Source organism: Tinamus guttatus, unplaced genomic scaffold (assembly GCF_059628265.1).
Source record: "Tinamus guttatus ecotype Peru unplaced genomic scaffold, ASM5962826v1 Tinamus_guttatus_pri_ptg000423l, whole genome shotgun sequence".
NCBI lineage: Eukaryota > Metazoa > Chordata > Aves > Tinamiformes > Tinamidae > Tinamus > Tinamus guttatus.
Window position 1 is genome coordinate 4,089,975 of NW_028288957.1, and position 18,285 is coordinate 4,108,259.

The 18,285-nt window shown below is 43.8% G+C and overlaps 1 protein-coding gene across 1 annotated transcript; it reads right to left on the reverse strand.

Moving 5' to 3' along the window:
- Nucleotides 1–1,393: 1,393 nt before the first annotated feature.
- On the reverse strand, nucleotides 1,394–7,288 carry CCNG2 (cyclin G2). The gene is made up of 8 exons (XM_010225720.2): nucleotides 7,252–7,288; nucleotides 6,039–6,176; nucleotides 4,945–5,082; nucleotides 3,664–3,914; nucleotides 3,458–3,536; nucleotides 3,275–3,373; nucleotides 2,359–2,564; nucleotides 1,394–1,846 (listed from the first exon to the last, which is right to left on the reverse strand). Exons 2-8 carry the CDS (start codon nucleotides 6,174–6,176, stop codon nucleotides 1,714–1,716), a joined length of 1,044 nt encoding a protein of 347 aa, XP_010224022.2. The 5' UTR covers nucleotides 7,252–7,288; the 3' UTR covers nucleotides 1,394–1,713.
- Nucleotides 7,289–18,285: the final 10,997 nt, after the last annotated feature.

An 18,285-nucleotide genomic window follows, 5' to 3' on the forward strand; every position in this document is an offset into this window, starting at 1 on the left:
CACACCTTTATACTCAGTGAATTTCTTCACTTGCTACCTAGCCATATTTTCAATATGGAGAAACACAATCATACTCAAGTTCGTGTGCTTCAATAAAAAGGTCAGAAAAAAACATTACATCAACTACTTCATCAACATCACATTTACCTGATATTACTGCATAATATCAACTTTTCCTGCACTAACTGCTTTACATAAGCATGCAAACAAGTCTGATTATGACTCAATAACATGAAGATACTCAAATCAGCTACAGCGGTTAAATATTAAAAGGAATGTAGACTTACCAAAATTTCATGTTAATAAGCCTATTCTAATAGAGTGGATTGACATGTGAACACTAAGAATTTAAACCCACTGAAGTATACAAAGCAAAGTATAAGCTTCATTTTCAGTGTAAGCTAGTTTTCATTAGCTGAAAGAAAATATGAAATTAAGCCCTATCACACACTTGACAGTACCCTTTTTAAGGAAGCGACTACCATTGAAAAACATGAAAACCTCCATTCTTACCAGGTCTATACTCTTACTAGGAATATTCATACTCAAAAACAGGGATTCCTGAAGTTTATGAAAAAAATAAGCTTTTAAAAATGCCCTTAGAATACAAAACAAGACCAGCTAAGACACTCCTTCCCAAAATTAGCACAGCATAAAAACAAGTGTAAAAGCAGTTTTGGTATTTAAGAAAGGCCCGTTTGACAGTAAAGCATCACTTTAGCACTGTACTTCTGTGTATGCTCATCATCCCCATACTACTCACTCACCCAAGTCAAGAGCAAGGAATCTTTGATGGTGGAGGGGACCTTAGGAGGTCTCTAGTCCAACCCTCAAAGCAGGGTCAATCCTAAGCCCAGAGTTTTCTCAAATCAAGGACTGACAACCTCCCAGGATAGGGAATGCACATCCCCCCTCTGGGCCCCTATTCCAAGGCGCAACCGTTTCCACAGAATTTCTTCCCTTAACTGGGAACCTCCCATTTCAATTTACAAGCACTTTCTCTCACACTAGCACCACTCACCTCTCTCAAGAGCTTGGGATTCATCTTTAATAACCTCCTCTTAGACACTGAACAGCTGTTACTCAGTAACACCCTGCCACTACCCCCACCCTAAGGCCCTTTTTTGCCAGGCTGAACAAACCCAGGTCCCTCCTAACAGGTCATTGTCCCTCAAATTCCTTAGAAGATCCCTCTTGGACTTGCTCAAGTTGATCAATATCTTTTTTCTATCCTGCACGCCCAAAGCTGCACAGAACTCCCGAGGAGACATAACAAATACCAAATAAAAGGGAAAAGAACCCTGCTTCACTCAAATTACTGGCTAGTCTCTTGCTAATACAACCCAGTAGCCTGTCAGCCTTAACTGCTATGGAGACATGGTGCCAACTTCCATTTAGCAGCTGAGCATGAGGAACTCAAGAGCAATACACATTTGACCTTGTTCCCCAAACTGCAATGTGCAGGACTCTGGAGCATTTGTCCTTGTTGACAGCACTACTACACAGGAAGCTTTTTGCTGAGCTGGGACCTGAAGGGAAGTTTTCTCTTCAGAAGGTCAGAACACCACAAGGCAGGCATTCTAAACATTTGGATAAATCATGGCAACTCTTGCCTTAATACAGACAGTATATAAAGAATTACCTCCCCATTTATTATTGCCAAAATATTATGATGCATTCAAATTCTTAACCTAGAACTACCAAGTATTAATCCTAAGACTCGGAGTTAAGTGTTTGCCACTTCGCTTTAGGTTTGAGGTCGAAGAAGAAGGTGCCTTCCAGATCACTTGGAGGGGAACTGCTAAGGCTTTCTTCTCCACTGCTCATATCTTCACAGGAGTCTTCACTAAAAACAAAAACAGCAGGAAAGATATTTTAAACTAAGCACAAACCCTTGAAAGTGGCAAAGTATTCCTCACCCCGGCCCTTTTTTTGCGAGCTTTGATTCCTAGTACTTCAAATCTAAACACTCCTCACCACTAGGACTTAAATTATAACAAGGTACAGTTTACCTTTTTCCTAGGGCCAAAAAATTTCCTACCAGCCAAAAAGCACGCAGTGGTTAGGACATCAACTACAGGTTGCTTTAACAGGCTTCCAATGCATCATAACCCTTCCAGAATTACAAAAAACACTCTCCTCCCCCAAAACATTTCTCTTGATACTTGTTAATCTACCACAAAAACAGCTCCCAGAATTTTCTTTTGCTTAGCATCTATTTTCTTGAAATGTTTCTAGCTTGGCAAACTTCAATGGACTCAAGGAGTATTGAATAAACCTAGTTTTTGAAGAGCTGCCCCAGTATTTCCAGAAAATGTGAATTTCCCCACAATCAGCTGCCTGATTAGTTTTACCAACCTCTCGCTTTCATTGAAGCATCCACCCTCTGGTATCGTTGGTAACTCGGGAACACTGTAGTAACTGTTTTGCAGATTCTGGGCTGTACGTCTTGAAACAATCCAAACTAGCTTTTTATGGTCTGGCTTGCAACATTCAGGAGACGAATAATCTGCTAGGCATTTCGAGACCAGTTCCCTCCAGTAAAGCAGGTCACTATCACTTATCTTTAAAGTGGAAAAGAAAAAACAAAAATCTATTTATTACATTACACACAGGCTCAAAAGCTACTCTGCTCCTGCCATTTTACTTTCAAGGACATGACTTAAAAATACTTTGACCTAAAGAAGCGTCCTGACTGCAAATGGGGTTTGCGGAGTTGGACTCAGCAGCAGTAATGAGGCTGTGGTTTTTGACTGTCACACCTGACAGAACATGCAGCTAGCAGCTTTAAATTCTCTGCTAGTTACTAGGGAAAAAAAGAACAAGCCCAGCAGACATTTTAGTCATTGAAATTAAGTAGACTGGAAATTTCTCTAGAACATGCAGCTAGAACTGAACAAGTTAATCAGCTACTTGTTGAAGCATGTAGTCATTAAGAAACAAGACTTCTCCAATTTTATACATTCAAGACCATTTTTAAACCATAATCCTTTTGCATTCCGGACAGTTGCCAAGATGTGCAAATGAGAAATGACTACCTGACCTCATTTTCAATTAAATACCAGTTATTTCCATTTGGCACTTTACCAACAAAACTGCATTAGCTAGAAAAGCTCCGGACACACTTAGAGACTATTTCCATTGTTTATTTCAATTGATGCCAAACAGTATTTCTAGAAGCTTTACTCTGACAGCAGAGTTCCCTTAAATGTAACATGGTGCATCCTTAGCTGCATCAGTCCCAGCAACTGCACAATGCACATAGAATATTTACCTTTGAATGCTTTTGAACACGCAGAAGAATCTCAAACATCTCAACAGATTTCAAAGTCTGAACTTCTAGAGTGAGAAGGCACAAGGCCAAGACAGATGGCTAGAAGAACAAAAAAAAACATTACTTAAAACACATGAATCAAAGCCTACTCAGATGTCACCCAAGAAAGCAATTTTCACTTACTTTTGCTTTAGAGAAGACGAGGCGACAGTTGCAAGCTTTTAACTGTGCTTCCAATTTGTCAAGATTCAATACTTCTTTCCTATAAGATGCCAAAGAGAAAGAAGTGCCATTAGTATTGAGAAGCATTCACATGCCAAAAAGGCAAAACTAAGCAATTGGCTCTTAATCAAACGATACCAGAAACCCTTTTTGTGATTCAAGCTCACCTATCTGAGGTATGACACAGTACAATAGCATGGTACAAGTGCAAGAAGGTTAAGGCAGTAGTAGCTTTAAATTCAAAGTGCAACTTCTCTGAAATTATCTTTTCCATCCGTTTCAGGTCAGACACAGTGCATTTACATTGGCTGATCCGGATGATCTCATGAGCAGAAGGAATATTGCATTCTTCTTCAACTACTCGGGCAGCCAGCTGGAAACAACAGACTCCAATGCAAGATAAATGCTTTGGTTTCACCTAAAAGCAAGAAGAACTGCTATGAATATCAATATGAATACCAGTAAAACATCAATAAAATAAAGAATGAGGTTTAACATCTCCAAGAAATCTGTTGTAAAACCAGTGTTCCAGTGTTCTTCAAACCACCTTTCAGGGGCACTAGCCTTCTTTTCCTTATGGGCTGTGCTTATCAAATAGCCAAACTTCAAAAAACACTGAAGTTCAACAGCTGAGCACCCACTTTTGAAATTATTCCACATCCATAAAGAGCAAATTACACACCGAGAACTGTAATACCGCACTTCTCCAAGTGGCAGTGCTCATTTACCCTCAATTAAAGCCTACGCAGATCTGGCTTAAGCTTGTTCTAGCCAGTCCTTCCCTCTTCACTTGCTTCCACCCCTCTGTTGCTCTCTCATGTACAAGCGCAATGTTTTGTCTTAACAAATCTTAAGAAAAGTCAGATCTAAACTGATTCCATTTAAGACACCCCTTTTTTTTTCCCCTGCCACCTTAACGGGGAACAGATTTGGAATGAAATTACCTGCCATAACGCAACACAAAAACAAGAAAACAAGTATCTAGGACATCATCTTTTGGTATCAGTTCAGCTTTATAAATTAAGCCATAGCAAAGTACTTGGTTCATTCACTTGCTACTTTCATAATTTCTCCTGTCTTCTCCATGCACCCAGTGAAGGCTACATAAACTCTTGGGGCAAATGAGTCATGCTGCTACTTGCCTTTAAGGGTCAGAAGCAGTCACTGCATGAGGTACTTAATATATGCCTCTCAGCAGGCTAATGTTTCGCAAAAGAACTGTACACAATCCAAGCTCACACAGGAGCTAACAGGAAGCTAGCTTCAAAATCTAGCTTAAAAATAGCTTAAAAAAAAGCTTAAAATTTTTACTAGCTTAAAAATCAGTCAACAGGCACCGTTATCTTACAGATCACCACCTTCCTCTTCCCCTTTTTGTGTCTGACAAGGAGACTCACAGGAAGGTTGCATAGTCAGTGACAACACAGCAGGTACTCTGTTCGTGTTACCTTCATTAGAGCCAGGAATCTGTCCAGAATATTAACAGCCAAAACAAAAGTTTCAGTTGCAAAACCGAAGAAGTTGGTCAGACTCCAAAGATCTTCCACCTTGACATTCCTTAGTCTCGGGCACAGAGAATTTTCACTCTAGGGCAAAACAAAAAGTCAAGTCAGTATTTACCAGCGGTGGCTTTAACTGCCCACTCCCATTTAAGTTACCTATTACCTCGAGCAAAGGACAAATATTTCTTACATACCCTCTACTGCACTTGCTTTAACTTAAGGAAACACAACCTCTGCACTTGGGACTCAAAACACACCCAATGTTTTGTGCATTAAGGGAATGTCCTCTGAGTCTCAATGGCACAATTGCCAGCACAACCACATTTCTAAGTATGCACCCGTCAGCACAAAGTGTGTGCGCACGCAACAACTCCTGACCTCGGGGGAGAAGAGGAAAAAAGAAAAAAAAAAGCCCAGCTTATTTTCCTCCCTGCCTGGATATGACATTAAGATAACTAGGGGCTCTGCTTTCATAACAAGGCAGCTAAAAAAAAGTGTCTCCTTCTGTTCCAAGATGAACACCCTATCCAATAAAGTTCATGAGCATTTTAAGTCTGTAAGGAAGTTCAGTCGTTAACATGACTTTTTATACCCTTTGGTTGGTTGATAAGTATTGAAGGCCTCTTGGCTCATGCCCCTGGGCTTTGCTAATCAAAAGCTGTCCGTTTCCCCTTTGTTAAACCGCCCATTTCATATCCTGACTTCCCTGCACTGCAGTAAGCTGAAATAAACTTCCTAAATGCAAAATACGCACACTTTTCGCTGTAGGTGTGAAGCAGGGCGTGAACAATGGACAGTAAATTGATTTGACCGCAGTTCATAGCTGTTTGATAATACAATATATTAAAATACGAAGAGCTTGGTGACAGAGCGAGGACAAAGGCCCAGAGGCATCTGCTGAGGAACCGGGGATCTCTGGAAAGGTAAACGAGCCTCCTGGTGCCGCCTCCCCCAACGCGGGCTTCTCCTTCCACAGGTTCCTGCCCTGCCCTGGGCAGACAGCCTCCCCCTTACCCCCCAGCGCCGAGGTCCTTCCTCACCTCGGCCGCGCACTCGATGAGGCTGAGCCCCTTCTCGCGGGGCTGAAACCGCCCCTCCTGCTCCAGGTGGAGGTTCAGCTGCTTGAAGAGCCAGAGCGCTTCGCTGCTCATCTTCTCCCCGGCCTCCAGGTCCTTCATCTCGACGGCAGGGGCGGCCCGTCAGCGGACAAAGGGGCAGCCTCCTCCCAACCGCCCGCCGCGGCCGGGCTCTGGGGGACCCCCAGGGCAGCGGAGAAAGCGACAGAGTCGCCCGCCGGGACGCCTCCCGGGCCGCTGCGGAGGGGACACCCCCTCGGCGGGCGAGGAGGGGGGAAATGGAGGCCGCTTCCCGTCACCGCACAGACGCGGAGCGGCTGCGCGGCGGGCCCCGCATCCAGGCGCGGGCGCCGGTGTCCCCGCCGGCGGGCGGCCCCGCGCCACTCAAGCCCCCGGCCGCGACACCATCCCCGGCGCCCCCAGCAGCCGCCGCCGCCGCCCCGGCCCCGCAGCAAAATGGAGGCGGCCCCGCCCCCTTGTTTTTGTTCTCGCGGCTCGCAGATGGCCCCGCGCGGAGGGGCCGGTGATCCGCCCTGGAGGCGGGGCGAGAAAAATAGTCCGCTCAAGCACAGCTCAGCGCCGCTCGCCCTCGGAGGGCGCCGCCGCCCCGGATGTGCGGGCGCGCCAGGGCCATGCTGCGCCGCTGCCGCCGCTGCTTCGGGGGCGGCGGCGGTGCCGGGCGGGGGCGGCGGCGGCAGGACACAGAGCGCGGGCCGCAGCGCGCGTTTAAAGGGCCCCGCAGCGCGACCTGGGGGCGGCTCGTCCCTTTTGAAAAGTCCGCCCGAACCTTCCCCCGCTCTGATTGGCCCGCGCGCCCCCTCGCCCCCGCCCCCTCCCCGCCCGTGGCGCTGTGTTGTTTACCGGCGCTGATTGGCCGCCGCCGGCGCGCGGCTCTCCGCGGATTGGCCGACCGAGATCTGCCTCTGCCTCGCCTACAGCGCCAGGCCTTAGCAACCGCCGTGGGGCTGCGCGCGCGCAGTCGGGGCGAGGGGGACCAACGGCCAGGGCCCAACCGCCACCCGGGGGGTGGGCTTCAGAGCGGGGCGCTGAGGTAGCTCAGGCCTGGGGGAGCCCCGCACACTCGGCTCTTCGCCTCCTCACAGCCTCACTCCTGCTTTGCAGCTTGCCTGCCTCAGAAATGCCACGTACCGTTAAATCAAGACTCGGTTGTACTTACTGTCTGGTGTCGGAGAGTCTTGGGGTGTGCGTTTCCGAGCTTCTCCTCCTAATCATGCTCCATTTATGTGTAGTGGGAATCCAGTCCCTTAGGAACATGGCAGATAACCGCGAGCAGCTGGCGTTATCTACCCCTTAGCAGAGTGACAGACGCAGGGCAGGTCACATCAAATCTCAGCCTACAGCACAACGGAGTCCTAATGACAAGATAAAAGGGCATCTCACAAAACATATCCTGGTCTGGATTTGTGGGATTTGAGACAAACGTTACATCCCATTCTATATTATGCAGATACATTTTTTCATGGACAATCCCAAATGGGCAACACAGACATAAAAAGGGAATACCAAAAGGACAGTGTACAGACGTATACATGCTGCAGACAAAAACGTATGGCGGCAATCGCAGCGGGGAGAGCAGATTAGCATTCGCTATGAGCTTGTGAGGTCCCACCGTTTCAACAGCTAGAACACATTTATTAAGCATGGCAATTTGAGGGAATAAGCCTCCTTCTGTACAAAACAGTCAACAATGTTGCTATGCCAATCTCTATTTCTAGGTGCTGTTGCTGTCTTTTTTTTCCCCAGTGATGACGGCCAACAATTTCTTCGTGTTTATTTTGATAATAACGAGCTCTTTTAGTTTCCCACAAATATGCACAGCTTCTCCTTGGAATATTCCTAACATGGGACAGCACTCTCATAGGTGCTGTCAAGTATATCTGAACACCCTTAAATAAAGCATTTGAGAATGAGCGGGCATGGTTACTGTTTTTTTTTTTTTTTTTTTTTTGTATATTTTATCTTAGGACAGTATTTCAAGAGATAAGAGTACTTCTAACCTCTAAAATAAGGACTTGTGGTTCTGCTCCAGTTTGAAAGCAATGCTTACCATTAACAGTGTTGACTTCAAACTGATGTCTGGCATCTGCAAGTGTCACCTATGTGATGCTCGCAGGATAAGGCTCGTAAGTCCAGGCTGCGTTACCCAAATTCCCGTGGCAGTTTGTGCTCTTTTCTCCAGGTTCTCAAGTATGTCTTGCCATGTGAAGCACCACAGAGATGCAGTATAGATATAACGATGTTCTCCTTCAGGCTGCTGAGGAAAAGCGTGGAGCAGAACATATGTTCCAGCTTATCTAAATGCAAAGGAAAGCCAGAAAGGATTTTTTTTTAAACACATACCATTTGGATTCTTAAAACACTAATTCAGCACTCGGCTTGAACACATAACATACACTATCTTTTACTGACCAGTTTAAACCTAGTAGAACACTTGAAAATGTACCATTCATATACCCTGTAATTTGATGGAGAAAAAGTTTGTTACGTGAGCATGGATGAAGAGGGGGTTTGCTGTGTAGCCTTGCACCAGAAGAGCTCATTTTCTACACCTGGAGGAGAAGGGTCCCTGTCCCATCTTTGTTCCCTCTGTCATGAGCTGATCTGTGGCCAAGGGCTGTTCAGGACTGCAGAAAGATACCCTGGTGGGTTTCAGTGACGCACTCGTGAGCTTTGAAATTGCAAACAGTGAAACTTGAGCCTGCTCCCTGTGCTATATGGACCTGGCAAAACAAGCCCGTGCTGCAGGCAAGATGTGACACTTTTGCATACTGCCAAGTGACACAGGCTGGCCTTATTTTAATGAGTCTTGCTAAACAATCTGCTAATACTGCTTGGCCAAACTTGCCCTAGCAGGTCTGCATGGATTGGGGACGGCTATGGCTGGCTAATGGCTGCCTATTGAGCAGCAGCTGATACCAGAGATACTGACTGGGCTATGGGTATGCAGCTTTCCAAACTGAAATCAGACAAAAACCCTTGGTGATTAAGGGGCACACAGTAATTAACAGGAACATGAAGTCTTCTTGCTCACAGCCACTAGTCTGCAAGAGAAAGAACAATAGGGCTCCCTGAGAACAACTGTTTCCTTGGTACCACTTAACCAAAGAGCATTGCACACTTTACAGTCACTCATTAAACTAAGTGCCCCATTGCCGTTCCATTATCCTGGTAAAGAGGGGAGAGGCACCATGAAACCAGCTAAAAAAACGGAGACAAAAGTCACAAGCTTGTGACTTCTTCCTGAGACAAAACTGCTTCCATATGCAAGCATGCCGTACTTCCCACAATCCCGAGGAAAGAAAAACTTGTGTAGTTTGGCCAACGTCCTTTAACTCTGTAATTCTGTGATGCTGCAGGAGGCAACAGCTATTACCTGAATTAGCTTTGGCTTATTTGAAAATGTGGGTGAAGCATCAAACATGAAGAGTCTACATCAAATGTGATTAGCTCTAGAATCCTTTCCCCCCTCGAGAGCCACCTACTCTTTCTTTCATAACTCCTTAGCAGATAGCCATCATACAAAAGGATTTTATTTTAATTGAATGGGGTGATTTGGGGGTTGAATTGTTTATGTTTGACTAAGGAGAGTAGAACTAGTCCTGGTGTGTATGTGTATATATTTTTTATGTATGTTTGTATTATGTATATATGTACATATACACACAAACATATATATTTATCTATATAAAAGGAATACTTTGTAGAGCCTGTTGCTTTTGAAAGCAGAGGGACCAGCCCCGGTGTTAAAACCTGTCAAAATGGAAGCCTTTGCATAGGTCCTTTGTGAGACAGCATAAAGCCTAAGAGATAAAATGATTTGTGTATCTGCTAGAATTTAAAACTTGTTTCCCTGACAGAACCCCCTCCAGGAGAATGACATGCAATCTGCTAGTAGCCTACAAGTGAATGTCCCCTCTGGTTTAGCTCCCATCTTTAATAAAGGTGTATGTAATTTCACACTTGTCACCTTGCCCTAATGGCAGTTGGTCAAGGTTGGAATTCGTAAATAATTCAGATTATTCAGATTTATTACATTCTTCCTGTATGATGGAAGGAAAACAAGGCTTGCTGATCAAGGATTAATGTAAACACAAAGTCAGTGCTGATGAAATGGTGCGCTGGAAACATGAATAAATCTAGAGCAATGACGGTGCCTGTGTGTCTTAGTGACCCCACCCCGAGTGCAAAATAGCTGTCGAAATTTGCAAGGGAGGGTGCTGAAAAAAAGAAACCAAGCTCGTTGGTTTAGGAGATGGGAACTATACTTAGCAGTGAATATTCTGAGCAGGCAAGATCCAAACAGGTATCAATGGAGACATAAATACATTTAGCATGGACTGCAATTTAGAGACTGCGTTTTTGTTCTGTTTTGTATCGTTGCTGGTACAACATATGGCAAAACAGTACTGAAATACATCTACAATGTTAGTGGCTAGATGGAGGAATTTCCATGACAAAAGGAAGCTTGTCACAAAGGGGAAAAGCAAGTCAGTCTACAAAGGAAAATTTGTGTATATATTGTTATATACATACACTAAGCAACTGTACTGTTCAGGTGTATTGCTTTGTATTGCAAGGGGTAAATTTTTAAATAATAAAAGCGTTTTTTTCATTTTTCTTTTTTTCTCTCTCCTTTTTTTTTCTTTTTTTTCTTTTTTTTTTTTTTTGTAAAGCATCCTGAGGCACCGTTCAGGCTAGACAAAGTGCCCATCAGACTTTAGTTTAATAATGCAATAACAAACTTTAGTTTATTGTTCACTGACCTTATGCTACAAGGTCTGCCGGTGGAACTGTCTATATTATAAAGTGGATACCATACATATATACACATACGAGATTTTTATGTGCACATAAAGCTGTGCATGCATTTATGCTGCTGTGAAGTTGCAACATACTGATACCATATACTGCACTTGCTGGGACGAGCACGTCTGCACGAGTGCAGCCGCATCAGGGGCAGGAGGAAGCGCTGAGTCTGACTCCCGTCACAGAACCTCCTGCTACAAAGAGGGCCCGGGTAAAATGCTGAACTACAGCTAACCACCAAGGAAGTGGCATCAGGCTTCTTGGAAAACACAGCTAAAAATCAAGTTGCTTGTAGGAAGTGCTGAGTCCTAAAAACTTGATCCTGAAGGAAATCGGTATCTTCATTCAGAATTTCTACTATAGCAAAAGGATTTTTTTTATTTTTCAGAACAACATCATTGATTGGCCTCTATTATTTTAGTTGTCAGAAGAAGCCTGTGGTGTGGTAGACACCACAGAAATCTGTAATACTGAGACATTGGGAAATGGCCAAAGAGGGAGCGGAGTTATTGGGAGAGCGTGATTTTCTGCCTGTGTTCTCATGACGACATCTCTCTCTGCACAAAGCTGGCGAGATTTCTAATGGTGTCCAGGGGCTGATTGCCAGCCTTGCAAGCACACTGTCCAACGCAACCCTCTTTTGTAATACCTGAAAATGGCTCTGGCACAAGAAGAGGAAGGGGGAATTACACCACCACACGGATCAAACCTTGGCTGAGAAGGGGTGAGAGGGGAAGGAGCTTGGGGATTGCCTTTACCTCTTGCCACTAAAGATGCTGCTCGCAGGGCATTGCTGCCTCACCTTGTTCAAATTCCACTGGCCGGGCTCTGAGAAGGTGGAGGGCATCACGACAGTGCCAAAGTCTGGGGTGGCTTTCGCAGCCTATCTAGAAAATCAAAATTTTTTTTTTGTGATTTCTGTGCTCAGTTGGTTTAGATGTTCTGTGCCTTACAGTTACATATTCCCCTTGCAGCTCTTCTGTGAGACAGTTAAGTTGCACTGATTTCCATTACAGCTATTGTCAGAAATCTATATTGTATTTACAAATCTATTAAGATATTAATATTCCTGACTTCCTGACTTTTTCTTCTTTTTTAGGTAATCATATCAAATACATACATGGGAATTGACATGCGAATATTTGTAACAGCAACTGAAAATGTAGACCTGGTTCTGATGCCACTGACATTGCTGTGCAGCAAGAGTAATCTTTTAGAAGAGAATGACACCAGGGCAAATGCCTGAGCAACCTGCTTCGATGCTTTTATGGCAATAATCTGCCTTCATGCCAGTTAAATTGTCTGAAAGGAAGCTGTATATTTCAGTAACCTTGTGCTTGTCTAAGCGTGACCACATAACTAGCAGTTTGCTTAAAGTTCTCTTTTAATAATTATTTGTTGTTGGAAGGTATGTTTCACTCACTATGTATTTTTGTCACTTATTTCAAATGGGCTCTTTTATTTAATTGAGGAGATAATTCTAGGCAATGTTGTACTTAATGCTTTTAAAAGTTTTTTTTTTTTCTTTAAGATAGTTGAGCATGATTTCAGAAGACATTTACATTTTCAAAATCATATAGAACCTGCACAAAATGGAATTTAAATTAGTCATTATAAGTCAAGTCAAGTCATAAGTTAAGGCAAGAAGAAAAAAGCTTTCGGGGTATGCAACCAAGCAGGTGTTGAGTGAAATGACTTACTAGGAAGTATTCAGTTACAAGTACTAGAAATGGATATTTAAGACTGATTCATACATTTAACATGGCATATATCCATTTTATACAACTTAACATTAAGACACTGAAAGAGGCCTTGCACAAAGCATCCACAAATCTGTAGGAAGACTCTTTCATGTTGACTTCCATCAAGTTTTTAATCCTGCAACGCCTTCCCAAATGTCTCTTCTCAAGCCATTAACACGAATCTGGTAATTGGTTGAGATGGTTGCTCTTACTCAGATAACTAACACTGGAATCCCACAAGTCAAGAGTCTCCTGATCTTATGCCATTTTCTGTGGCAGAAATGGAATATTATATTCTTTTTTTTTTCCCTTTCTTCCTTACTCCTAACACCTTTGGTCATTTCATTAGTGCTTAATGTCCTTCTCATATTTCCCGCTAATTTATATTCTCTTACGAGAATTGATTGCTCTGTGCTAGTATGAAAAGTGATGTACAAATTTCCATGTGCAGCACCACAGATGTTTTCCAAGTAACAGCTGCAGGAACATTTCCAGCATAGTTAGAAAGTTCTACCTTTAGCTAGCATATCCAGGCACATTTCAGTAACATACTCTTGGTACATGCCTGAAATAATTCAGACTTACTTTCTCGGATGTCCAGTCAGAAGGTAGTTGTGTCTGTCTGAAAATATCTAACTCAAGGGTTCAAACTGTGTAGCTTTGTATTTGGGATCACATATCCCATGGTTCCTTAAATACTTCTTGCCTTTACAGAAAATCCACCGGCACCTAAACTAATCTGTGTGTGCTTTCCTCCTGCTGGCACTGCAATCCACAGCACAGCTCCCATCTCCTTCAGGGGTGCAAATGCCAGGCTCCAGTAGCCACAATTCGGGAGTTAGAACAGGAAACGAGGAATGTGCCTCGCACCTGAAGTGCCACATGAATTTCAGCAAATGGGAATGTATGTCACTTTGCTAATCTGCAAGCTTCTTTCTCTCCGAAGGAGCTTTGGTGAATACACATGATCAAAATTCCCCCTTCCCCATTCTCATCTGCATTTGGAAGGCAAGATTTGGCCCTACACAGTTTCAGTATTTAAGCTGAGCATGAGACAACCTTCGTAGGACTCGGATACTCATGGTACTGCACTGTGCTATAGTATCCTGCACCTCAGTGATGCTACAGTTTTCTCTTCTGTTGCAAAAAATATATTTAAAATATATATGCATATATTTTATATATATTATGTATTATATAAATAAAATTTATTCATATATTTATTTGTATTTTATATAAAAGAATACTACTGTTAGGTAGCTGTTCCATTCTATCTTTGGTGCTGCCAGCCCAGAACTGAAAATGTTGTACTAGACAACATTTAGACATACAGTCTAAATGACTAGACACCAGGACATACAGTCCTGTGTGCTGCTGGCTTTCTCACATGCTGCAACGTGCATTTCTGACTCATCATCTATTTTCTAGAAAGAACAGTTGATTTACAGGTGAAATCCCTAGGGTGAGAGACACTGTCTGAAAGTTCTACAATAACAGATCAAGCTAAATGGGGTAGATTCAAACATTTTCCAAATGGTAAAGCAAGCCACAGAAATATACACTTCGCTGGAGAAAATTACATAATCTGGGGCTGCTTATTCAGTAAACATAAATGAGGCAAAAATGTAATTTACTGCTTGCATTTCTCCCCTCCAAATTAATCACTGCATGTGAGAGAGAGACTTCATTTGCTAAATGTAAACACGTATTGCTGTGTTCTGAATGAAAGCACAAGTTTCAGAAGCTCTGTGGCAGGAAGAGATAGCAGGGAATCTTCTTCAGCTCAGATAGCAAGATTTGTTTTCTTAGTAAAGTTTGTATTCCTGCTGATAGGAAGAATTTGTGAGAGACTGCTGGAAACACAATGTTAATGGCTATGAAGTGCTAAGAGGCCACTGAGATGTTACATTTTATGTGGCACTTCAGCGATCCAATTTAGGAAGATTTCTAATGTCGACAGACTTGTTTTAATGCACCGTTCTTGGGCCTCGCAGTCAAAAAGGCAAGTGGCTGCATATCTGAGAAACTACCTCTCCCTGCATGAGAGGGCGATGGTTTCTTTTTTTCCTTTGCCACACACTTCAGGAATACTAGTATATATATTTTTTTCAAATCATTATTCATTACTGCCTGTAAGAACAAGCATGGCCAATGTACTAATAAGGTAGAACATAAAAATGTGCACGCTCAGTCTTAAAATTTGTATGTACTGACTTCCACACTGCTTACTTGGAAAATTAATATTTAATTGGCTGATTCATTGCAGAGAAAGGATAAGATCTTCAAAAATAATTAGTGATTTTGGACAGTTCACCTTTCACAGAGGTCAAAGGCAGTTCAACGTTCAAACCCATTTCATTCTTTTTTGAGAACTCCTATGTGCTAATGAATACTAACTCTGTGGAAGCTGGGTAATGTCTGACAGCTCATGTCACCCAAAATTATTTTGGGGGGATTTCTCATTTCCTCCTGTTCCCAGGATTCCACAATGCTGTCTGACAAACTATGTTTCTAGGCAAAGAAAAGGGAGGGTAACCAGTTTTTACAGCCTTTGACTATGGCTTATGGAGAGAATGAAGTATTCCAGGAGTTTCAAAAAAAAAAAAAAAAAAAGACTTTCCAAGGCCTGAATAAGCCTCAAGATCTTATTACACTATTCCCGCAATGATATTAGCATCTGATGAGAGCCTCTGATTGCCCTGCAAGGGTTTTCTCCAGCAGTGGACCAAGCTCAGCCTGCCTTTGGGACAGCCAGCACAGATGCCCCTTCCTCTTCCATGATGAATGTGACTTTAGAGCTTTCCTGATTATCAAATTCTGTCTACGATCAGATTGGGAAAAAACAACAGGAGTTTTTCATGCAATTTTCTTTAAGGTTGTGTGTCCTCTAGGCCTACATTGTGTCCAGCAGTGCCTTTTGTAGGGTGACCGCAACTTTTTTTTTTTTTTAAGACCTCGAGTTTGCAATACAGAGATTAATGGAGCCGTAGTTATTAACAGTCAGAATCCAAGCACAAGCAGAGCAATTATTAGACTTATTCTGCCATGCTACACTGAACTCATCCAGTTAAGCAGCAATTATTATTAAAAGTTTGCATTTCTGTACTCCCTGAGGATACCCAAATGCTTTACAAAATACTTTAATTTAGCCTCACCACCAATCTGACAAGGAGGTAAATTCTGCCCTCCTCTGAAGTTGCTGAAAGTATTCCTGTTTGAACTCATCAAATTTGCTTGCCTGTGCTGGACTTTGTGTGAACATAATTTGGGTGGATATGAAAATTAGTATTAACCTTTGCATCTGTGAGTTTAACAGGCTGGTCAAAAGTCATGCAGTAAATAGTGCTTGGGTCTTCAAAGCATAGCTCAGAGCCAAACCACAAGACCATCTGTTTTTCCTTCTGAAGGGTGTTTAAGCAATACAGATAGAAATGTCTGTTGCAAAGATAAATGTCCTCTTCCATGCACTGGAACTTGGCTGTGAGTCTAGCAGTGCCCTTTTCCTACCTTCCACTCAGCAGTGGAAAAAATCAGGAACTGCATCAGCAAGAAAACAGGTGCTACAGTTGCTCCGTGTGGGTCATTTTCTCGTTCCCACTAACATGGGTCTCTTGCCACTCTAATATTTACTGGCCTGTCACCTCCTCGTGTCCAGCCTGCATCCGGGCAGTGGCCCGTTGTACTCGTGTGCAGTCACTGTGTCTTGGGACCCAGCTGGGGACACTTCACTTTGCTCTGACCAGGGCAATGAGCTGATGCCAGCCCCCATGTGCCCAGTTTATAGTAGCTATTGCCTATGCCAACACTGTTGTTGTGAGACACTTCCTCTCCGCCTGCAGAGCAGGCCCAAACCCAGAGTTCTTGCTGGTGTCTCTGCTCCTCAGCAGTCTCAGCCCCTTGGCCTTGGTGGTCGCTTAGTGGCAGCTCGCCCACCGCAACCCTCAGCTGCTCTAGGCACATGCCATGTCCTTCTCCTTGGAGTGCACACAACGGTGCAGCTATTTTGGCCCCTCAGCCATCATGCCTAGACCTTGGGCACCTCCTGCAGAGGCTGGAAATGTCCTGCGAGATTTTGCTTCCAATTCCCCACCGTGCTAAAATGGGTGACTCTGTGGTCCCTCCTGTGCCCGGTGACTGGCTCCTTGATCTCCAGCACTTCCCTGGGAAAGGGGTATCTCTCAAGTAGCTTGACTCATTGATTGTGCTACTTTAAACTCAGTTGGGTGCTGTGGTCACCTCCCCGTTCCTGCTGTCGGGAGGACAAAGGGCTATAACCACATGAATCCAGTGGAGGGCATATTCAGCAAAACAGGGATAAAAGGCACTCTGTTGCCCTGTGTTCCTGCCAAACCATCAGTTTCAAAGTCTGATGGTCTGAGGATGTGTCCCATGGCCCGGGGCTCCCAGCACTTCCCTGATAAACATGCTGGGAAGGGCCCTGATGGAAATCCCTTAGGCAAACAGACTGTTAAATGCCAGAGTGCAACAACCTCGTGACACTAGGTGCCAGACTTCCAGCAAGAGTTTCCCAACGAGGAGCATCAACTCAATTGCCCTCACTCGATCACTGCCTGATCCAAAACACGGAGAAAAAATAATGGCTTTGCTATCTCACATGTTCCTGAAATGACTATCCTCTCCACGGTGAGGCCTATGAGGGTCGAGACTCAAATTCAGAAAGCTTGGTGAAATTCTGATGGAGCCTGCAAAAAAAAAAAAAAATCCATTCTGGCCCTGTTTCCACCTGCTTAGCTCTAAAAGACATATTCCCTTTCAAACTAAAAAGGAGGGAAAATGGAGGGGAGCAGTGCACAGCGACCTTGAATTTGAAGAGTGGTTCACACAGTGCACAGGGAAATTTGGTTGTTAAGTGTGGACTGAGAACTACCAGGGAAAGAGTTAAAAACACTTAGGTCATCCAAGTTTTTTTTTAAAAAAAAAAAAAAAAAGATTTGGAGTTCATTCCTCAGGAAATTAATATAAAAATTTTGTGCTCTCTCTCTCTCCACTTGATTTATGTCATTGTGCTCATTATCTGCTGAGGAAATCCTCCTTTGTGCGCTATCTCAGCTGCTAATAGCTACAGATACTGGAAAGAGTTTAAAGAAAATGAATTGCCTTTGCTCTGAACTCCTCGCTTTCATCTGCTAATTTCAAGCTCTGGAGGTACAGCAAGGTTTTGCTATTCACATCATCGCAGTGCCAGGATTTTCACGTTACTTCAGCTGCACAGTTCCTGGGCCAGTGTAGTTGCTCCCCTCCCCAGAAGACCCAAGTTAAAGAAAATGGAGCGCTCACAAGTTAAGTTGTCCAGTTCTTAAATCCAGCAGGGAAAAGGAAAACAAGGAAGGATGGGGCTGTGAAATGCCATCCTAGGTAAGCCAGTACTTCAGGGATCTCCATCTTCGGCTGTCAGTGGGGCAGCAAAGCTGAGGCTACAAACTGCAAGTGTGAAAATAAAGTAAAGTAAAATAAAATAAATTGCCTTCTGCAGGCTTTTGTGTTCCGGGAAGGGGCTATGGGAGCCCATGAAGGGGACAAGGGCTTTACAAGGGGTTGATCCTTGTTCGCAGCTCGCCAGGCAGGGGAACACGACGCTAGCGGCGCCCAGGAGCTCTGCGGCACCCCGGGCAGCAGGAGGC